At 45.6% G+C, this 17,466-nt stretch overlaps 1 protein-coding gene across 1 annotated transcript in view; it reads right to left on the bottom strand.

Annotated features, from left to right (window-relative positions):
- Positions 1–17,187, bottom strand: part of VWF (von Willebrand factor) — a 190,299-nt gene extending 173,112 nt beyond the window's left edge. Inside the window, exons 1-5 of the mRNA XM_060253812.1 lie at positions 17,109–17,187; positions 15,852–16,001; positions 12,926–13,028; positions 12,618–12,826; positions 6,981–7,105 (exon numbers count right to left, since the gene is read on the bottom strand). Of these exons, the coding sequence (XP_060109795.1) occupies positions 6,981–7,105; positions 12,618–12,826; positions 12,926–13,028; positions 15,852–16,001; positions 17,109–17,187 (666 nt within the window). The remainder of the gene's footprint in view (positions 1–6,980; positions 7,106–12,617; positions 12,827–12,925; positions 13,029–15,851; positions 16,002–17,108) is intronic.
- Positions 17,188–17,466: the final 279 nt, after the last annotated feature.

Below are 17,466 nucleotides of genomic sequence, written 5' to 3'. Positions count from 1 at the left end.
CCCCCCCCACAACAAACACCCTGTGAGGTAGGTGGGGCTGAGAAAGCTCTTACAGCAGCTGCCCTTTCAAGGACAACTTCTACGAAAGCTATGGCTGACCCAAGGCCATTCCAGCAGGTGCAAGTGGAAGAGTGGAATCAAACCTGGTTCTCCCAGATAAGAGTTCGCGCACTTAACCACTACACCAAACTGGCTCTCCAAAAAAAAAAAAAAAGCTCAAGTTTGCAGCACTAGACCAAACCAGACAGCCAGTTGGTGGTGAGATACTGGACACGTAGTGAGAGACACTTTAAGTAGGGTTGCGAACCTGCAGGTGGCACCTGGAGATCTCCCACCATTGCAATTGATCTCCTATCTACAGAGCTCAGTTCCCTTGAGAAAAATAGCTGCTTTGGAGATTGGACTCGGGGGTGGGGGGGCAGTACACCCTGCTGAGGTTCCTCCCTTCCCCAAACTCTCGCCAGTTTCCACTCCTAAAATCTGCAGGTATTTTCCAACTCAGAGCTGGCAACCTTAGCTTTGAGAAGGGGGAGAAGCAGCCTTCATCTGGGAACACTCATCCAAACTAGCCACACTGTGGGAGGGTGGGGGGAATAAAGAGCTTTCTCTGCTTTTAGGCCAAAAGCTGTTTCCTGCTTTTGACTACTCTCCTGAATTTCAGCTGCGGCACCAAAACCACTGATGAGAGAGTTCCTCCCAGGCGGGCACCATTGCCTTGTCCTTCCGCCTTTTACCGTGCTCATATAGCACCACCCCTCCCATTCATGGTCTCTGTGAAGAAAGAGCTGCCAAATAATATTAGATAATAAAGAAAAGTCCTTGCCCCCTCCTCCCTACTGAGCAGCTGTGCCCTGACCCCGCACACTTGGCATTAAGGAACAGAACTTCATTTGGGGGAAATGGCCAGGCCTCCTGCAAAGGTTTCTTTCCTAGCATCTCTTTTTAAAAATTAAACATTTCCTCCTTACCTCCCTCGCCAGGATTCTGAGAACACAATCCACATTTTCAGAAGGGGGAAATTGTTTAGGCTTTTTACAGTTCTTTTGTATCACTTGGAAACCTTTTGCTGCTACTCTGTCTCTAACCCTCTCTGCATTACTTTCACTGCCTTTTAGAATATTACATTTTACATTACAGTACTATATTTTAAGCCACTCTTCTCCTAAGGAACTCAAGGACCATACATGGTTTCTGAGTCTAGGGCTGCCTTTCATAGCTGGCACTCTGGAAGGAGAATTTGGAGGGTGGGGACAAGAGCTTCAGTGTTGCACTGCCACATGATGTCACTTCTGGGGCAAAACCAGAAGTGATGTCGTCATGGCGGCATGATACTCTACAGCTCACCCAAAACACTGGCTAAACCAGAGAGCTGTGGGAGAATTCCTAGCAGGGGTGTCAAACTCATTTGTTATGAGGGCTGACTGACATAAATGAGACCTTGTCAGGCCGGGCCAGGTCATATCAGACTGGGCCATGTGTGTACCTATTTAAGACTAAGTAGCAAAGACATAAACTTTATAAAGGACACAGACAAACACAAAGGTTTGGGGGGGGGGGGTTAACTTAAAACATTAGCACTCATTGGTCTTAAAGGTGCTTGCTTTGTACCTCTCCCATGGGATCCAGGGAACTGGGCAAAGGAAGCTCTGACTCAGTAGCTCTGCTGTGTGATTGAGTGAGCCTGACAAAGCAAGCTATCCCTCCTCCCCTTCCTCCCTAAGGGAGGAGCCTCAGCCAATTGAGAAAATAGAAGTTTTGCTCTGTAGTTCATGTGTGATTGAGCAAGTTTTGCAAAGCAAGTGTTATGCGGAAGAAAGCAAGAGAGAGGGAGAAGGAAGCAGACAAGAGCCAGTTGCTCAGGGGCCTGATAGGAGCCCTCCAGGGGGCCTGATAGGAGCCCTCCGGGGGCCTGATTCAGCCCCCGGGCCACATGTTTGACACCCTGTCCTAGAGCTTTGTTCTAACATGATGGCATCACTTCTGGCCTCTCCACTGGCTTGGTGAGGTCTCTTGCTAAAGAGGGAGAATTGGCCCCCATTTCTCCCCCTCTTCATTTTATTTTCACAACCAGACTGAAGTAGAATAGGCTGAGGTATACTGACCAGTGAACTGCGGGCCTAAGTGGTTAGATTTGAACCTCAGCTCTCTTATAAGAGTAGCTAGGGTTGCCAGGTCTGGGTTGGAAAATACCTGGAGATTTTGGGGATGGATCCAGGAGAGGGCAGGGATGGGGGAGGGGATGGGACAATACCATAGAGCCCACCCTTCAAAGCAGCCATTTTCTACAGGGGAGCTGATCTCTGCCAGCTGGAGATCAGTTTCAAAAGCAGGAGATCCCCAGGCCCCACCTGGAGGCTGGCAACCCTAGCCCTCTGCCCTCTAGCCCTCTGCACTGATCTAGACACTATTCCTCTTCAGTCAGTAGATTTTGCTGCAATTCATTCATATTCTACATAATATCTTCTTATAGATTTTCTTATCGATTATCTGCAGCTCCAGGTTGAGAAAAACCTGGAGATTTGAGAGCAGAGCCTGGGAAAGGTAGTGCCAGTTCTTTGGCCAAGCCACTGAGCTGACTGCTTCAAGCAACACAGTGAGCAGACTCAGGCTGCTCCAAGCGAGGCATCAAAGATGGCTGGCATCCCCACGCTATTACCAGTAAGCCAAGGTCTTGTGGCAATGTTACAGGGGCTTGCTGGTAATAGCGTGGCAATGTTACAGGAGTGCAGGCTTGGGAGGGGGTGGGTACACTTTTGTTTGGCGTGACAAAATACCTTGACACGACAATGAATATTTCCACCAGATTAAGGCATTACAAGGCTAGACTACTGAACGTGACCATAAAGTACTTCTCAGACGAACCATTAAGCAGTGGGCTGAGAAGAAAGCACAAGGCAGCCTCTGCAACCTTGGAATAAGCAGAATAGGAATTCAACCATAGCTATTGTTCTCTGCCCCAACAGATGACCACAGCACCCTGCAAGGGGCCACGGGAGGGGAGAACTTGGCATTCCGGAGGCAGCATCCAGCAAACAAAGAAAGCTGTTTTCTTGATGGAAAAGATCAAAATTCTTCAAGGAGCGCTGGCGTTGCTGGACTGCTATTAATAGAACAATGTTTTGCCTTGAGAGCGAATAGATGAGGGCAATGTTTGAAAATGCTGCCAGTCTCATGAATTCACACAACACAGAGGCTTCGTTTTTTCCCCAAGCCTACAAGGTGGGGGGAGGGCTCTTTGTCAAAAACAGCTGTATTGAGAGGTAGTTAGCTCAGACACGACATGTCGCAGTGGCCTTTTTGTCATTCTTCTTGCTTTTGAATTAGCCCCAGCAGTTCTGGACTAAATTTACCAGCCTTGAGGTAGGGCTTCACATTCTCCCAGAATTACAACTGGTACAGTTCCTGTGGAGAGCATGACCAGATTTGGAGGGCGGACTCTATGGCGTCACAGCCCGGATGAACTCCCTTCCTTCTCCAGGCACAGCTTCCAAATCTCCCATAATTCCCCAAGCTGGAGTCAGCAACTGTATTCTGGACAGAAGCAGCTCTTCAACATGCCAGGGTAAGGAAGGCAACCTCAGACAGCAGATCTAAGGTATCAGCAAAGCGAGAGAGACAGATCTCATCCTCAGTGAGAATCCTCGTGGGATTGTGAAGTTCTTCAGCACAACCCTCCTCCCAAAAACTGAGGACACCCAGGGGTCACTTTGTAAAAAAATAGGTGGTGGAGCTCATCCAGGGATTGTTATGCAGTTGCACTTACTATTCAATGGACAAGGAGGTGGAACTCTCAGAAAGGTTCAGGAGCTGCGCTCCTTGAGGCCATTGAGTTATTATGAGTCACATTAGAAGAAAAAAAAGAGTTGGCTTTATACCCTGCCCCTCACTACCCAAAGAAGTCTCAAAGCAGATTATAATTGCCTTCCCTTCCTCTCCCCACAGCAGGCACCCTTTGAAGGAGGTGGGGCTGAGAGAGCTCCGGGAGAACTGTGACTGCCCCAAGGTCAGCCAGCTGGCTGCACGTGGAAGAGTGGGGAATCAAACCCGGTTCTCCTAGATTAGTCTGCTGCTCTTAGCCACTACACCACAGCTGACTGTCAGTAGCAAAGTGTCTTTCATTATCACAGCTGGGGCAGAGAGAAAAATATATTTGGGGAGAGAATGTCCTAGCATAGGGTTGCCAGGTCCAGGTTGGGAAATGCTTGGAGATTTGGGAGTGCAACCAAGGGAGGACAGGGTTGGGGAGGGGAGGGAGCTCATCAGGGTATACCACTATAGATTATATTCTCCAGAGCAGCCATTTTCTCCAGGGGGACTGATTCTGTAGTCTGGAGATCAGTTGAAATTCCAGGAGATCTCCAGACCCCACCTAAAGACTGGGAACGCTACCTAATCATATATTCCTCCCAATTATTCCTTGTGCAGCCTTTGCTATTTATGTATTTAAGGATCATATACCCTACCTTTCTATTAAAAAAAAATACTGTTGTAAAAGCTATCAATAAGACATCAGTTCTACAATAATAAATGCAACTCAATCCATCAGCATATCAGCATCTAAGAGCATATTTTTTGGATTCTTTATGAAGAATTAATAGATTTCAAAGTCCCTTTAGTTCAAGTCTATCTACTCATTATCCTAGAAGGCCTGCAGGGATGGTGCTAGGTACAAGGAGCATAAAACCCAAAATAAAAGCAGAGGCATCAGTCATCAGAAAGATCAAAAGGCAGAAAACAAAACTTGTCACAAATCTCTGTTTTCTAGCAACAAACTCATTATCTCCATTGTTAGGTGTTAAAGGGAATCTGGGCTGAAGGCCACATCTGCAAAAATAAAAATAAAAAATGCACTCCTCTAAGAACACCCTGATGAAACTATAAACACAACACAGTGGAAAAGAGGAATTGTCCAGCCACATTTTGCATGCCTAGAGAAGCAAAATGTTGTGTCATTTCTTGGAGAGCCTCCAGCTAATTTATTTTTCTGCCCCAATTCTGTGCTCTGTTCTGGCACACTGGGATTGTTCAGGTGATAGGAATGCCAGCCTCTAGGTGGGACCTGGAGATCCCCTGGTCATCTCCAGACTGCAAAGCTCAATTCCCTTGGAGAAAATGGATGTTTTGGAGGGTGGACTCTATGGCATTGTACCCCATTAAGTTCTATCCCAGGCTCCATCCCCAAATCTTCAGGAGTTTCCCAACTTGGAGCTGGCCACCCTATGCCCCCCCCCCCCAACCTCTGCCAGTAGCCAGGAAAGACCTGGCAACCCTATCAGGTGAAGCTCTCTCCCCATCACTTTATCTCTTCACCTGCTTATTTCCTGTACGTCAGGTGGCTGCTAAAGTCACCAAAGCAAGATCAGGAGAAAAGCAAGCATCTGACATTCCTGGCTCTTCTGCAGTAAATATAACTTTTAAAAAATAAGAATTCTACATTCTTTTCCTTCTGCAGATTGTATGTGCACACACACACAGTAACACTTATACAAACCAAAACCCCACTCCAAGCCAATACATTCTGCAATGTATGTTTTCCCACAGAACCAACAGATCTAAGCAGTTTACATGAGACCATGAACTATAAAGTAGATACTATAAAGCCCCACATTTGGGGTGAACTAGAAATTTGAAGAATGCAGTAAGTGGGAAGGTATAAATGAGTGTTCAGGAGGGGGAAAGATTCAGAATTGCATTTATTTATTTGGAGCATTTATGTATCCCCATCTTTCTCCCCAAAGGCAGGTAGCAAAAGCTTGCTGACAGGTAACAACAATACATACAATATGAAAAGTATCATCTATTAAGATAATTAAAACAAGCCCTCTCTGTCCTTGGCTCCATCATCAACCAAGAAATCGGAAAGAAGAAGACTGCAGATTTATACCCCGCCCTTCTCTTTGAATCAGAGTCTCAGAGTGGCTCACAATCTCCTTTACCTTCCTCCCCCACAACATGCACCCTGTGAGGTGGGTGGGGCTGAGAGAGCTCTCCCAGAAGCTGCCCTTTCAAGGACAGCTCTGCAAGAGCTGTGGCTAACCCAAGGCCATTCCAGCAGCTGTAAGTGAAGGATTGGGGAATCAAACCCGGTTCTCCCAGATAAGAGTCCGCACACTTAACCACTACAGCAAACTGGCTCTCGGAGACAGAATCTGGGGAGGGCAGCCATGAAGGAGCTGGAAAAGATCCTGAAGTGTACGGATACGTTGCTGGTGACCAATATCATGTTAATTCATGCCATACTAGTCCCTGTTACTATGTATCAGTGTGAAAGTTGGACGGTGAAGAAAGCCAACAAAAAGAAACTAGATTCCTTTGAAATGTGGTGTTGGAGGGAAGTTATATGGATACCATGGACTGCCAAAAAGACAAATAAGTGGGTTCTAGATCAAATCAAGCCTGAATTCTCCCTAGAAGCTAACAGGAATAAACTGCAGCTATCATTCTTTGGCCATATTATGAGAAGACAAGACTCACTAGAAAAGACAATAATGTTAGGAAGGTAGCAGGAAAAGAGGAAAATCCAACCTGAGATGGATTGACTCCATCAAAGAAACCATGGCCCTCCATTTGCAAGGCTGTTAACAATAGGATCTTTGAGAGGTCATTAATTCATAGGGTTACCATAAGTAAGAAGTGACTTGACAGCACTTAGCACAACACATGTACACTCTGTCCTGCCACTCTCTTCTGCACATTTTAGATTCCCTCCCCCACTTTATTGAAGGTCTGTTAGGCATTTTGAACCTTAGTTTAACCAAAGCAATGTTGCCCCCATGTCCTTATGGGGGCATTCTGCTAGTGCAAACGTTTGGAAAACTGCTGCCTTACTTGTTTTAACTGTGATTCTGGTTTCCTTAGTATGATTTAATAGTATTGTTTGTACTGTTTACTCTGCTGATTGTAACGTTGTTGTTTTATTGTTTCTGCCCCCACCTTTGCCATTCACTACAGAGAATCTGGGCTGTTCTTTCTGCACCAACCTTATCGGCCATCTCAGATGAAATGTTGCAGGTACGACTCGGGGGAGTTGCTCTCTGGCATCTCTCTTCTCCTCTGCGCATGGCCCAGGAATTAGCAAAATTGTAGCTGTTCTCCTCCAAAGTGCCTGCAGTGAAGGAGGAGGGAAGTACATGAATATGAACCCAGTAGCCAATAAGCTTTATCTTAATCTAAGAACAAAGGAATCTCCCTTCTTGAACAGTAAGTCATCACTGGAGATGCACCAGGGTTGCCAGCCTACAGGTGGCACCTGGAAATCTCCCAGGATTATGGCTGATCTCCAGGAAGCAGAGATCAGTTCATGAAGAAAATGGCTGCTTCAGAAGGTGGATTTAGCATTATGATCTGCTAAGGTCCCTCCCTTCCCTAAACCCCGCCCTCCTCAGGCTCCACCTCCAAAATCTGAAAGTACTTCCGAACCCAGAGCTGGCAATTCTAATAATTCTCCAGAAGAATCCAAGTTAAACCATCATGCCAAAAAACTTGTAACCCTCTTGTAAGCCTATTTGCTATGACAGATGGGTCCCAAACCTAGCCTTGCTAGGTTTCTCAGGAAATACATTATTTCATAGAATCATAGAGTTGGAAGGGACTTCCAGGATCATCTAGTCCAACCTCCTGCACAATGCAGGAAATTAACAAATTTGTTGTTGTTCAGTCGCACAGTCGAGTCCGACTCTTTGTGACCCCATGGACAAAGTCACGCCAGGCCCTCCTGTCTTCCACCATCCTCCGAAGTCTGCTCAAATTCGTGTTTGTTACATCTGTAACACTGTCCAGCCATCTCATCTTTTGCCATCCCCTTCTTCTTTTGCCTTCTGTCTTTCCTAGCATCAGGATCTTCTCCAGGGAGTGCTCCCTTCTCATACGGTGGCCAAAGTATTTGAGCTTCAGCTTAACAAACACCTCTCCCTAAATTCACAAGATCAGAACTGCTGCCAGATGGCCATCTAGCCTCTGCTTATTTGGCAAGATTCATCCACTTTCCTCTCCTATTAGAGGAGAATGCTTGCATGGATACAAAAGAATAATATTATTTAAATCAACAGACCTCAGAACAGGCCATTTTAGATTTAAAGGATTTAGATGGTCCACTTCATCCAAGAATCCTTAGATGCCACCTTATACTCAAGTATTGGTGTCTTGGAAACTGACCAAGAGCAGTCCAAAGCAGTGATACTGAGGATGAAGGACTGTGGCTCAGTGGTAGAACATCAGTTTTCATGCAGAAGGTCTCAGGTTCAAACTCCGGCTTCACCAGTTAAAGGAATTCAGTAGCAGCTGACCTTGGAGAATTGCTACTAGTCAGGGTAGATGACTGACCTTGATAAACCAAGGATCTGACTCACTGTTAGGCAGTTTTATGTGTTCATGTGCGAATCTCTAGGGGTGGTTTTATCATGGCATCCTTTGAAGGTTCTTATCCAGTGTATACAGGAATATGAGCCAGGAAGCCAAAGTTATATGTCAGAAAAAACAGAATGGAGGAGACTGGAGCTAGATCTGTTTCTCCTACCTGTCGAAGGGGTCAGACCACACCTGCTTCCTAGCACCACCCTAAGAACATTCCAAATATTCCGAGTACTGAGTTAGTTCCAGCTGGAGCCAGACTCAAGAGAGGCTGACTTTCCGATTCTTGTTATCAGGGCAGGAGTTCTGGTTTCCACCCTCAATGTTTATTTTGCAACCATACTGGCAACATTTTGCTATGTTTGGAATGAGGCATGGTTTTCACAGGATTTAGATTATTTTCATAACTTTGGAATTTCACAATGCGACTACAGATCTATAGTTGCTAAAAAGTCAGGCTTGGGCGGACAAATTCTTCAGCCTCCTGAGGCTCAGAGATGGGACTTGCATTGACTAGGCAGAAGTTTTTTATTGGCCCATACAGACCAGTCTTATGTTTTGGACTTAGCACTATCATCTCCCCTCTGCCTTTGTGTGGGAAGGACATGAGTATTCCTGGTGGCTTTGTTGCCAGGCAACAAACCATAAAGGCATTCCACTGCATGGTTGAGCATTTGTACATATTTGTTTATTTGTTTATTTAAACATTTCTATGCTGCCTTTCCATCCTTGACCTTTGTACTTCAGGCCAATATCACCATATTCTGGGAGGCTGACATTGGTCAGTGGGAATCATTCTGTTGGGGCCTTTTGTGAAGACAACTGTCAGCTTGACATCCACATGAGTTGACTTCACTGGCATGTAAACTGCTTTCTGATTACATTAACTGCTCCTCTCCACCGCTTAGCTCTTTTCAAGTTTAAAAATCCAGGATGATTTATATGGATCCCGGGAGTTTTCCTTCAATCCACTCAATCCACCTTGTGTCGAAGGTGGGGGGCGGGCAGGCATGAGCTAATCCAGTTCCCAGATCTGGCCATGAATTTATTTTATTAGACTTGTATCCTGCACTCCCCGCCAAAGGATTACCCACCTCTATATATGAGTTCATCTGGTACTGCTGCAAACCTCTTGGGCCCCCTTCTGATATTCACACAAATGCACAGAAGTTGCTTCCCTGCGGTGTTCTCCCACCCAGTAGTTGCATGTATGTGAACATCACACCAAGCTGCAAAACCCAGTCATGTGGGTGATCACTATCTAACCAGGAGGGTTGCCAACTCCAAGAAGAGAATTTTCTGGAAATCTGAGGGTAGAGCATTGGCAGGGGGCGGGGTGAGTTTATGAATACTGCAACCATTCTGGTGGGGCTGATTGGCTGGGTCTTACAAATAAAAACACTGCTCTCTGAAATAGTTGCATTTCTGCCTTCATGGTTGTGATATTCTCATGTTGCTGTTATTATTAAAAATACAATAACTTCATAATAAAACCAATATCAACATTTAGTAAAGTGCAACAGGGTGGTCCAGCAGGATGATATAACAGAATAATATAGCAAGATGGTACTATAGAATGGCAGATTGGTACTACAGACCAGCACAAAAATAGCACCACAAAACAGTGCAGTAGGGAGAGGCCAACCAATCAAATACATAGGTGGCCACTGCCTCATCCAAAAACCTGGTGGAACAGCTCCATTTTACAGGCCCTATGAAAGGCTAGCAAGCCAGGAAGGGCCCGGATCTCTGGATCTCCATGTGCACCATAATCAAGTGGAATCATCCCCTCCAATCAAATGGGACATTGGTGCTTTCAAATAAGAGACAACCTTTTGGGGACCTTTTCCATGTAAGCAACTTCTGGTAAGATCCTACCACATATTCAAACCATATTACAGACTGTGGCTCTCCTGGCTCTCCAAAAACCACCTGCAGTGGAAAGTAGAGTTGCCAGGTCCTCCCTGGTCACCTGCAGGGGGTATTGGGACGTCATCTCCAGATTGGTAAATTCCTGGGGATGTTGAGGTGGAGCCTGGGGGAGACAGGGACCTCAGTGTGGTGCAGTGCCATAAAGACCACCCTCCAATGCATTCATTTTCTCCAGGGGAAGTGATCTCCATAACCTGGAGATGAGGTGTAATTCCAGGTCCTACATGGAACTAAATCTGAACAAGCAGTCTGATCCTTGGGAGGATGTCCTCAGTAAGGCTTGCTATAACTGGATGTTGTACACACTGGAGAAATACATAGAAACTGAACATTGCCCAGTAACAACATTAGTTCTTGTCCCCATGGTTGAATCTTTGCAGATTTCCCACTCAAACTGAATGAACCAAGTGTTTTCAAAAGAAGGATGTTTTTCAGGTACAATGAGTCAATGCTGAAGCGAGAACAAGGTCAGTCCGAAACAATGAAAAAGGACCTTTGGTATTTGGCTCTTAACATAATGGCTCAGTCCCAGTTCTTTTGGCACACTTTGGCAGAGGTTATAGAGTGAACAGCGTTTGATCCTGAAAAGGTCTTCAGTAAACTACTGCACATTGAGATAAAAGCTGCTGTGCAATAACATCCGCAGGGCTGGATTTATGCACAAGCTACAGTTTAAGACTGCTAAACATATATTTTTTAAAACTGCTAAACATTATTATTAGGGTTTGTAGAATCTTTCAGGCTCAAGTGCCGTGTTCTACTGGAGAAAGTTTTCCTTCCAGACGTTTCGTTCTCAGCTGCGGAGAACATCCTCAGTGGCTTTGCAGCCGGAGCAGGCGCTCTGACCTTCTTGGCTGCTGTGCATTGAGTGGGGCCAGGGCTGCTGGAGAGCTATTTCTAGGCTGGAGGGGGTGTGATGAAAGGGTAATTGGTTTGTGGATGTGCCCATTGTTTGGTGGCCCTGGCCCCACTCAATGCACAGCAGCCAAGAAGGTCAGAGCGCCTGCTCCGGTTGCAACGCCACTGAGGATGTTCTCCGCAGCTGAGAACGAAACGTCTGGAAGGAAAACTTTCTCCAGTAGAACACGGCACTTGAGCCCGAAAGATTCTACAAACCCTAATGATGTTACCAGCCGTGAAAACCTGAAATCTTTGATAAACATTATTAAATTGCCATTTCTGTTAATGCTCTGGGGCTTCCTCAACTTGACATTGCTTGCCACAAATGTCTGCAGGTTGTTCATGTGACATCTGAATGCACCTTTTTATATCACATTGTAGATTTCAGCAAGGAATGGATGCAATCCTAAAAATGCTTTCTTGGGAGTAACCCTCACTGCATGAAATGGGGCTTAATTAGAAGCAAGCCTAGTCATGCTGCTATGTTGTTATCCTAGAACTTCATGAGCAATGATGGAGGCCAGGTCCACACATTCTCTTGTTTCGCAACTGGCCAGAATATTCATTCATATTAGATGTCCCTCTCCTCTGTTTGCTCTTCCACATTAGCAATGTAAGCACCATGAGACTGGTTCAATGGCGATCTAGCCCTATGGGAGAGACCACAGCTATAGACTGAGAATATATGCTTTGCATAAATTAAATCCCTGGAACTCTGGTTCAAAGGATTTCTGGTAGAGAGTTTGAACATGAGACCCGCAGAGGTGAGTCAAGAGTCAGTATAAGGCAGCTTCCTAAAATTCAAGTACAAAAATGGAAATCCATGGTCACTCAGAGGTCTTAGCAAGCCTCCATTCTCCCAGCCCCATCCACAAAGTGGGAATTACAACAGTGACCTACTCTACAGTATTTACAAGGTTTACTGAGCTAGTATATGTGAGGCACTCTAACCATCTCCCTAAAAAAAACAGAATACTAGGTGGCTTCCCTCAGGGAAAAACCACACTTCACACATGACAGGAGTTGTGTCACAGATACCCAACCCAACTCTCAGTCACATGTTTACATGGGGACTAACCTTCAAAAACTGCGAGAGTCCAAATGCTATGAGGGTGGAGGAAGGGCTTAAGGAAGGGCTTCGGGCTTCCTTCTTGCATTGTTTTTGCCAGTGGAAACAGCCAGGGAGATGAGGGGGCCCCCCATGGCTGTTCTGTTGGCAAAAACAACATAGGAGGGAAGCTTGAAGCCCTTCCTTCCCCCTCACAGCACTTGAAGTCACACAACTGAGTCTCGTTGGGCACCAATGACCAATTAGTGTTGCACATAATGGGTATTTTGGCCCTCAGTTACATTTCTTGTTGAGAAATCAGCCTCCCGGCCCACACTGGTGAAGGAACACTCATCTAGCCATTCAAGGGAACAACATTGATTCTTACCTTCCTGTGTCATAAAATCATCTTCTGCAAATCTGTTGAAGTTGCCACACAATCCACAGGTCCTGTTATAGTGCTTGTCTGCAAGGGTGATCTGGATATTCCCACTGACGTCTACTTTGGCCACAAAGCCATGCTCTTCGCTAGACATCTTGTAATAACCCACCTCGATTTCTATAAACACCCCATTGGAGGCATAAGGTATGGAAATCCTGTTGTAAGGAAAATAAAGACTCTCTCATAATGGGCACAAGAGCTAGCACATTGCTTGCTGTTCTCAGGTGGGCCTGTGCCACCCCTGAAATGGTTACCTTTTGCCACCCTGGGTCACGGTGCCATCTAAAGACAGATGAACATCAAAATATTCCCCAAGGTACAGAGAGAGACTGTTTCTTCTTCCATTCTGATAGTCACCTGAAAAGAAACAAGATATTGAGGGACTTTCCCATATAACTTAATTGCTCCCAAACAGCTTCCTAGTCTAGCGCAGCATCAAGAATTTCATTTTGGAACTTCAGAGGTGGACTGGTCACTTAACCTACAGGGGAAATTCCTGGTGGCCTGGAGAAAAGTGCTCCTTGCATCACTGGGAGCACCACAGAGGCTGTTCACTTCACACCTGGTCTGTGATGAAGCCGGTAATGGGTACAGGGGCTCAGGTTATTCCAGGGCTGTTCTAACATCCCAGTCTGCTCCTGCAAGGACTTCCTGAAACAAAAATCCCACAGTAGAATGAGGAACTGATTGGACAAGCAGGAGAAACAGCAGCTGAGCATACACTGCTGTTGTGGTGTTCCAGAATCTCTAGAAGCCTTATAGACAGGGATGCCAACTCAGGGGTGAGGAATTCCTGGGGATTTGGGGGTGGAGCCCTGGAAGGGCGGAGTCTGAAGAAAGGAGATAGCTCTACAAGGACATGGTGCTATAAAGTTGACCTGCCAAAGCTGTCGTTTCATGAAGGAAATTCATCTCTGCAATCTGGAAACCAGTTGTAATCCCAAGAGAACTCCAACCCCCACCTGGAACTTGGTAAACTACATTAGGGAAATAAATGACATCTGAATGAATGGGTTGTTGTACACATTTATAGCACATGACACTTCTAAGATGTTACAAAGAAGTATCTGGGAGCAGCCTTTTGTAGGTGTCTTAAATTTGTTTCATTATTAATCAGGATTTTAAAATACTAGACTGTAACTACCAGACAATTTAATAATTGAATGGTTTATATTGTGGTGATATTAAAGCCACTTTCAGAATTGTGTTATGCAGTGAACAGAGTTCCCGTGTACCTGCTAAACTGCTAATCCTCAACTGCTGAAGAACATGATTCTATACAGTGGCCAGGGATGCTCTAGGTTGATCCTGCATTGAACAGGGGGTTGGACTAGATGGCCTGTATAGCCCCTTTCCAACTCTATGATTCTGTTGTTCTATGCCACCGTTAAAAAGAATAGGACTTTGTGGTTTTGAAATACTGAACTTGCAGAGATAGGAAGCTATTTTGGTAAAGAGCTGCAAAGAAAGTTAAAAAAGGGTTAATGTTGGAAGAGTAGTCGTTGTTTTATTATTTAATCACTCACCTTAATGAATTAACAATTGTTGTTAAGAGGGCTGCTGCAGTGAGGGGTCTCAAGGCTATTGTTGCATTTAGATAAACCTGTTGCATTCCTGAAGTGTATCGTCATAACGATACATCGGAACAACGCAATAGAACACAACCAAGCTATACACGCCCATGCGCAGAGGCGACTGGGTTGTCCCAGGCGCCCAGCACAGGGCGCGGGAACCCCCGCCAATCATCAGCTGTGGCGGGAAGTTTAACAGGTCAGGATTGGGCTGACCTGTCCAGAAGGCTGGACCGGGGATTGTACATAAGCGGGACCCGGCCCGCGTGTACGGACTCTTGTAACGTGCCTCCATTAAAGCATGTTGCCCTACCAACGTCTCCTGTCTCAGTACGTTACAATTCCTTCACAAGCAACTTTACACCTAAGATGTTGCAGGTATTTCTGTACATATGCCATACAACAATATTTCAAACTTCTACATGGTTTACCATCTAGAGCTCCTTTCTGAATGGTTTTTGATTGTTGGTGGCTGCTAGGTATCCAATGACCCTCTAGAGTTAGAATTTCCAGCCTGGAGATCTCCTGGAGTTACCACTGGTCTCCAGACTACAAAGATCAGCTCCCCTGGAGAAAATGCCTGCTGTGGAGAGTGGGACGTATAGTCTTTTATCCCACTGAGGTCCCTCTCCTCCCGCAACCCTGAACTCTCCAGGTTCTACCCAAAAATCTCCAGGAATTTCCCAAGCTAGATTTGACAACCATAAAGACTAAGGTGGAGGTTATGGAGAATGTTTGATGTAACGATACAGCCAATAAAGAAAGTGCTCTTACAATGCTCCCATCCTAAGAAGAGTTACATCCTTCTAAGCTCATTGGTTTCAGTGGGCTTAGAAAGATGTAAATCTGTTTAGGATGGAACTGTTAACAAAAGTTGCCAACTCCAAGTTGCGAAATTCTGGGAGCAGAACCTGGGGTGGGTGGAGTTTGGAGAGGCAAGGGAACTCAGCAGGGATGCAATGCCACAGAGTCCACCCTCTAAACCCACCATTATCTCCAGGGGACTGGATCTCTGGAAATCAGTTGTAAATTTGGGAGGACACCAGACCCCACCTGGAGGTTTGGCAACCCTAAATAACAGACCTATCTGTGCATATTTACTTGGAGGTAAATCCCAGAGAGATCAATTGGAATTGCTCTCCAAGAAGTTTCCTTGGAATTGCTATCTAACAGTGCAATCCCTCCAAGAATAGCGAGGAATAACACTGCAATGGGCCGTGTTGAAACAGTTGAAACCCAGTCTTAAATTGAAATGTTATACACACTTAGGATCAAATATTGAACTGGACTTCCTCCTGAGTAAACCTGCGTTGGATTGGACTTTAAATTGTCAAGGCTGACTGGCAGTAGTGATGTTTTTGGGGGTGTCAAGGAAGCACTAAATAATTTGCAAGGAACTGGCAGTTTGTCAAGAGGAGGCCCCTTTGCCTGGGTGCTTGCAAAACCTTATATACCTGCCATAATAACAAAGCCAATGGAAATCACCTCTTGGACATGCATCTCAATGCAGAGCGTAGGGCTGCTACAGACACTCCAATAAACTGTGTGCACCTTTACCTGAGCAGCAGACATGATGGCACAAACGAAAACAAATCCAGTTTAAACTCACCCAAGAGTGAGAAGGACCTCTTGTGACAGTCTCCAGCTAGCAGGTAACTGCAGTCCCCAGCAAAGTCATACAGAGACTCATCAAAGGTCTTTATGTGGTCATCTCCAAACAGACTGCAGTGCACAGAAGGCTGAGCAACTTCTTTTCCAGCTGCAAGAAAATAATTTGATGCCTATCTGAAGCACAAGGCAGGCACATTGTTAAGAATGAACTTTCCACTAAGCTAGCAACGTTTACAGGGAAAGTAAAACATAACGCCATTATTAGGACCATCCAGTGCTTACAATGCAGTGAGCAAGCTGTCAGGATGTAAAGAACTTCCCCACTGGCTGATGCTTAAAGGGGTGGGGGATTTCTGAGAATGGAGCATAATATGAAGCCATGTGCTGCAAAACATCTGAAGCTGCCTTGTAAAGTTGTATTGTGGACTCTTTGTAGAAACAGCTTTCTGAGGTTTTAGATGGTCCCAGCTCGAGGTTGACTCAGCCTTCCATCCTTCTGAGGTCGGTAAAATGAGTACCCAGCTCGCTGGGGAGAAAGCGTAATGACCGGGGAAGGCAATGGCAAACCACCCCGTAAAAAGGTCTGCCGTGAAAACGTTGTGAAAGCAGCGTCACCCCAGAGTCAGAAACAACTGGTGCTTGCACAGGGGACCTTTCCTTTTCCTTTCCCAGAGACAGGAACAGCACAGCAGTGCAATTCAACTCCCCTGTTAAGTATTCAGACCACACAATTGGATAACTACCATTGCAGGGGGTTCAGAAGCAAGGTTGCCACTTACCAGCTTGTGGTGGGAGTCCTCCTGCTGATGCTCCTGTCCCTTGTACGTGCTCAATAGAGCAGCAGGGAAAACAGGAGAGAAAAAGCAATGTCGATCAACATCATGTCACTCTAGGAATTCCATAAAAAATCTATGGGTTTTACCATAGAATTCTGGGAGAATTCCTAGAGTGTTGTGACACTGACTGACATTTCCCCTCCCTGTACCCCCCCACCCCCAAGCTTCTGGGGTGTGCAGGCAAAGGCCTGGCAACCCTACTCAGTCTCAATTTCCCTATCAAATTATCTTCAGCTTCTGACCACTGTTTGCTCCACAGGGGAAAAACAATTATCTGGGACTTTTTCTTTACTCTTCTTCCCCTGCAAGACAAACAGCAGCCAGAGGGATGGGAGCAATTAGACCAACAATTCCCACCCTTTTTTGAGTTTGCCAGAATTCCTGTTAGATAGCATTCATCTACAAAGCAAGGAGTTTACCTGCCAAGATCAGCCCTTCTTCATTAACAGATCCTGCAAACTGCCACAAATGGAGACTACCACAAATGTAGCTACTCATACTTATACATTTTGCATTTTGACACAATCCACTATGATAGTTTTGTGCTCTCACCCTTCTGAACATGCTAACACTTCATGGAAATTAAGCTAGGAATACCCTGGTGTCAGGGCATGTGGTAAAGTAAGGACAAAGTGAAGACAAAGTGAAGTGCATCCACCCAGCTTGCCTGCTCATAAAAAGAGCAGGGTCTCATAAAAAGGAAGGGTCCCCTTCAACCACTCAAAAAAGGTATGCTGGGATCATGGGACTTGTATAGACAAAAGCCACATGAGACAG

The sequence above is a fragment of the Heteronotia binoei genome, chromosome 14, assembly GCF_032191835.1.
Source record: "Heteronotia binoei isolate CCM8104 ecotype False Entrance Well chromosome 14, APGP_CSIRO_Hbin_v1, whole genome shotgun sequence".
NCBI classification, from domain to species: domain Eukaryota; kingdom Metazoa; phylum Chordata; class Lepidosauria; order Squamata; family Gekkonidae; genus Heteronotia; species Heteronotia binoei.
This window is presented reverse-complemented; position numbering and strand designations above follow the sequence as displayed.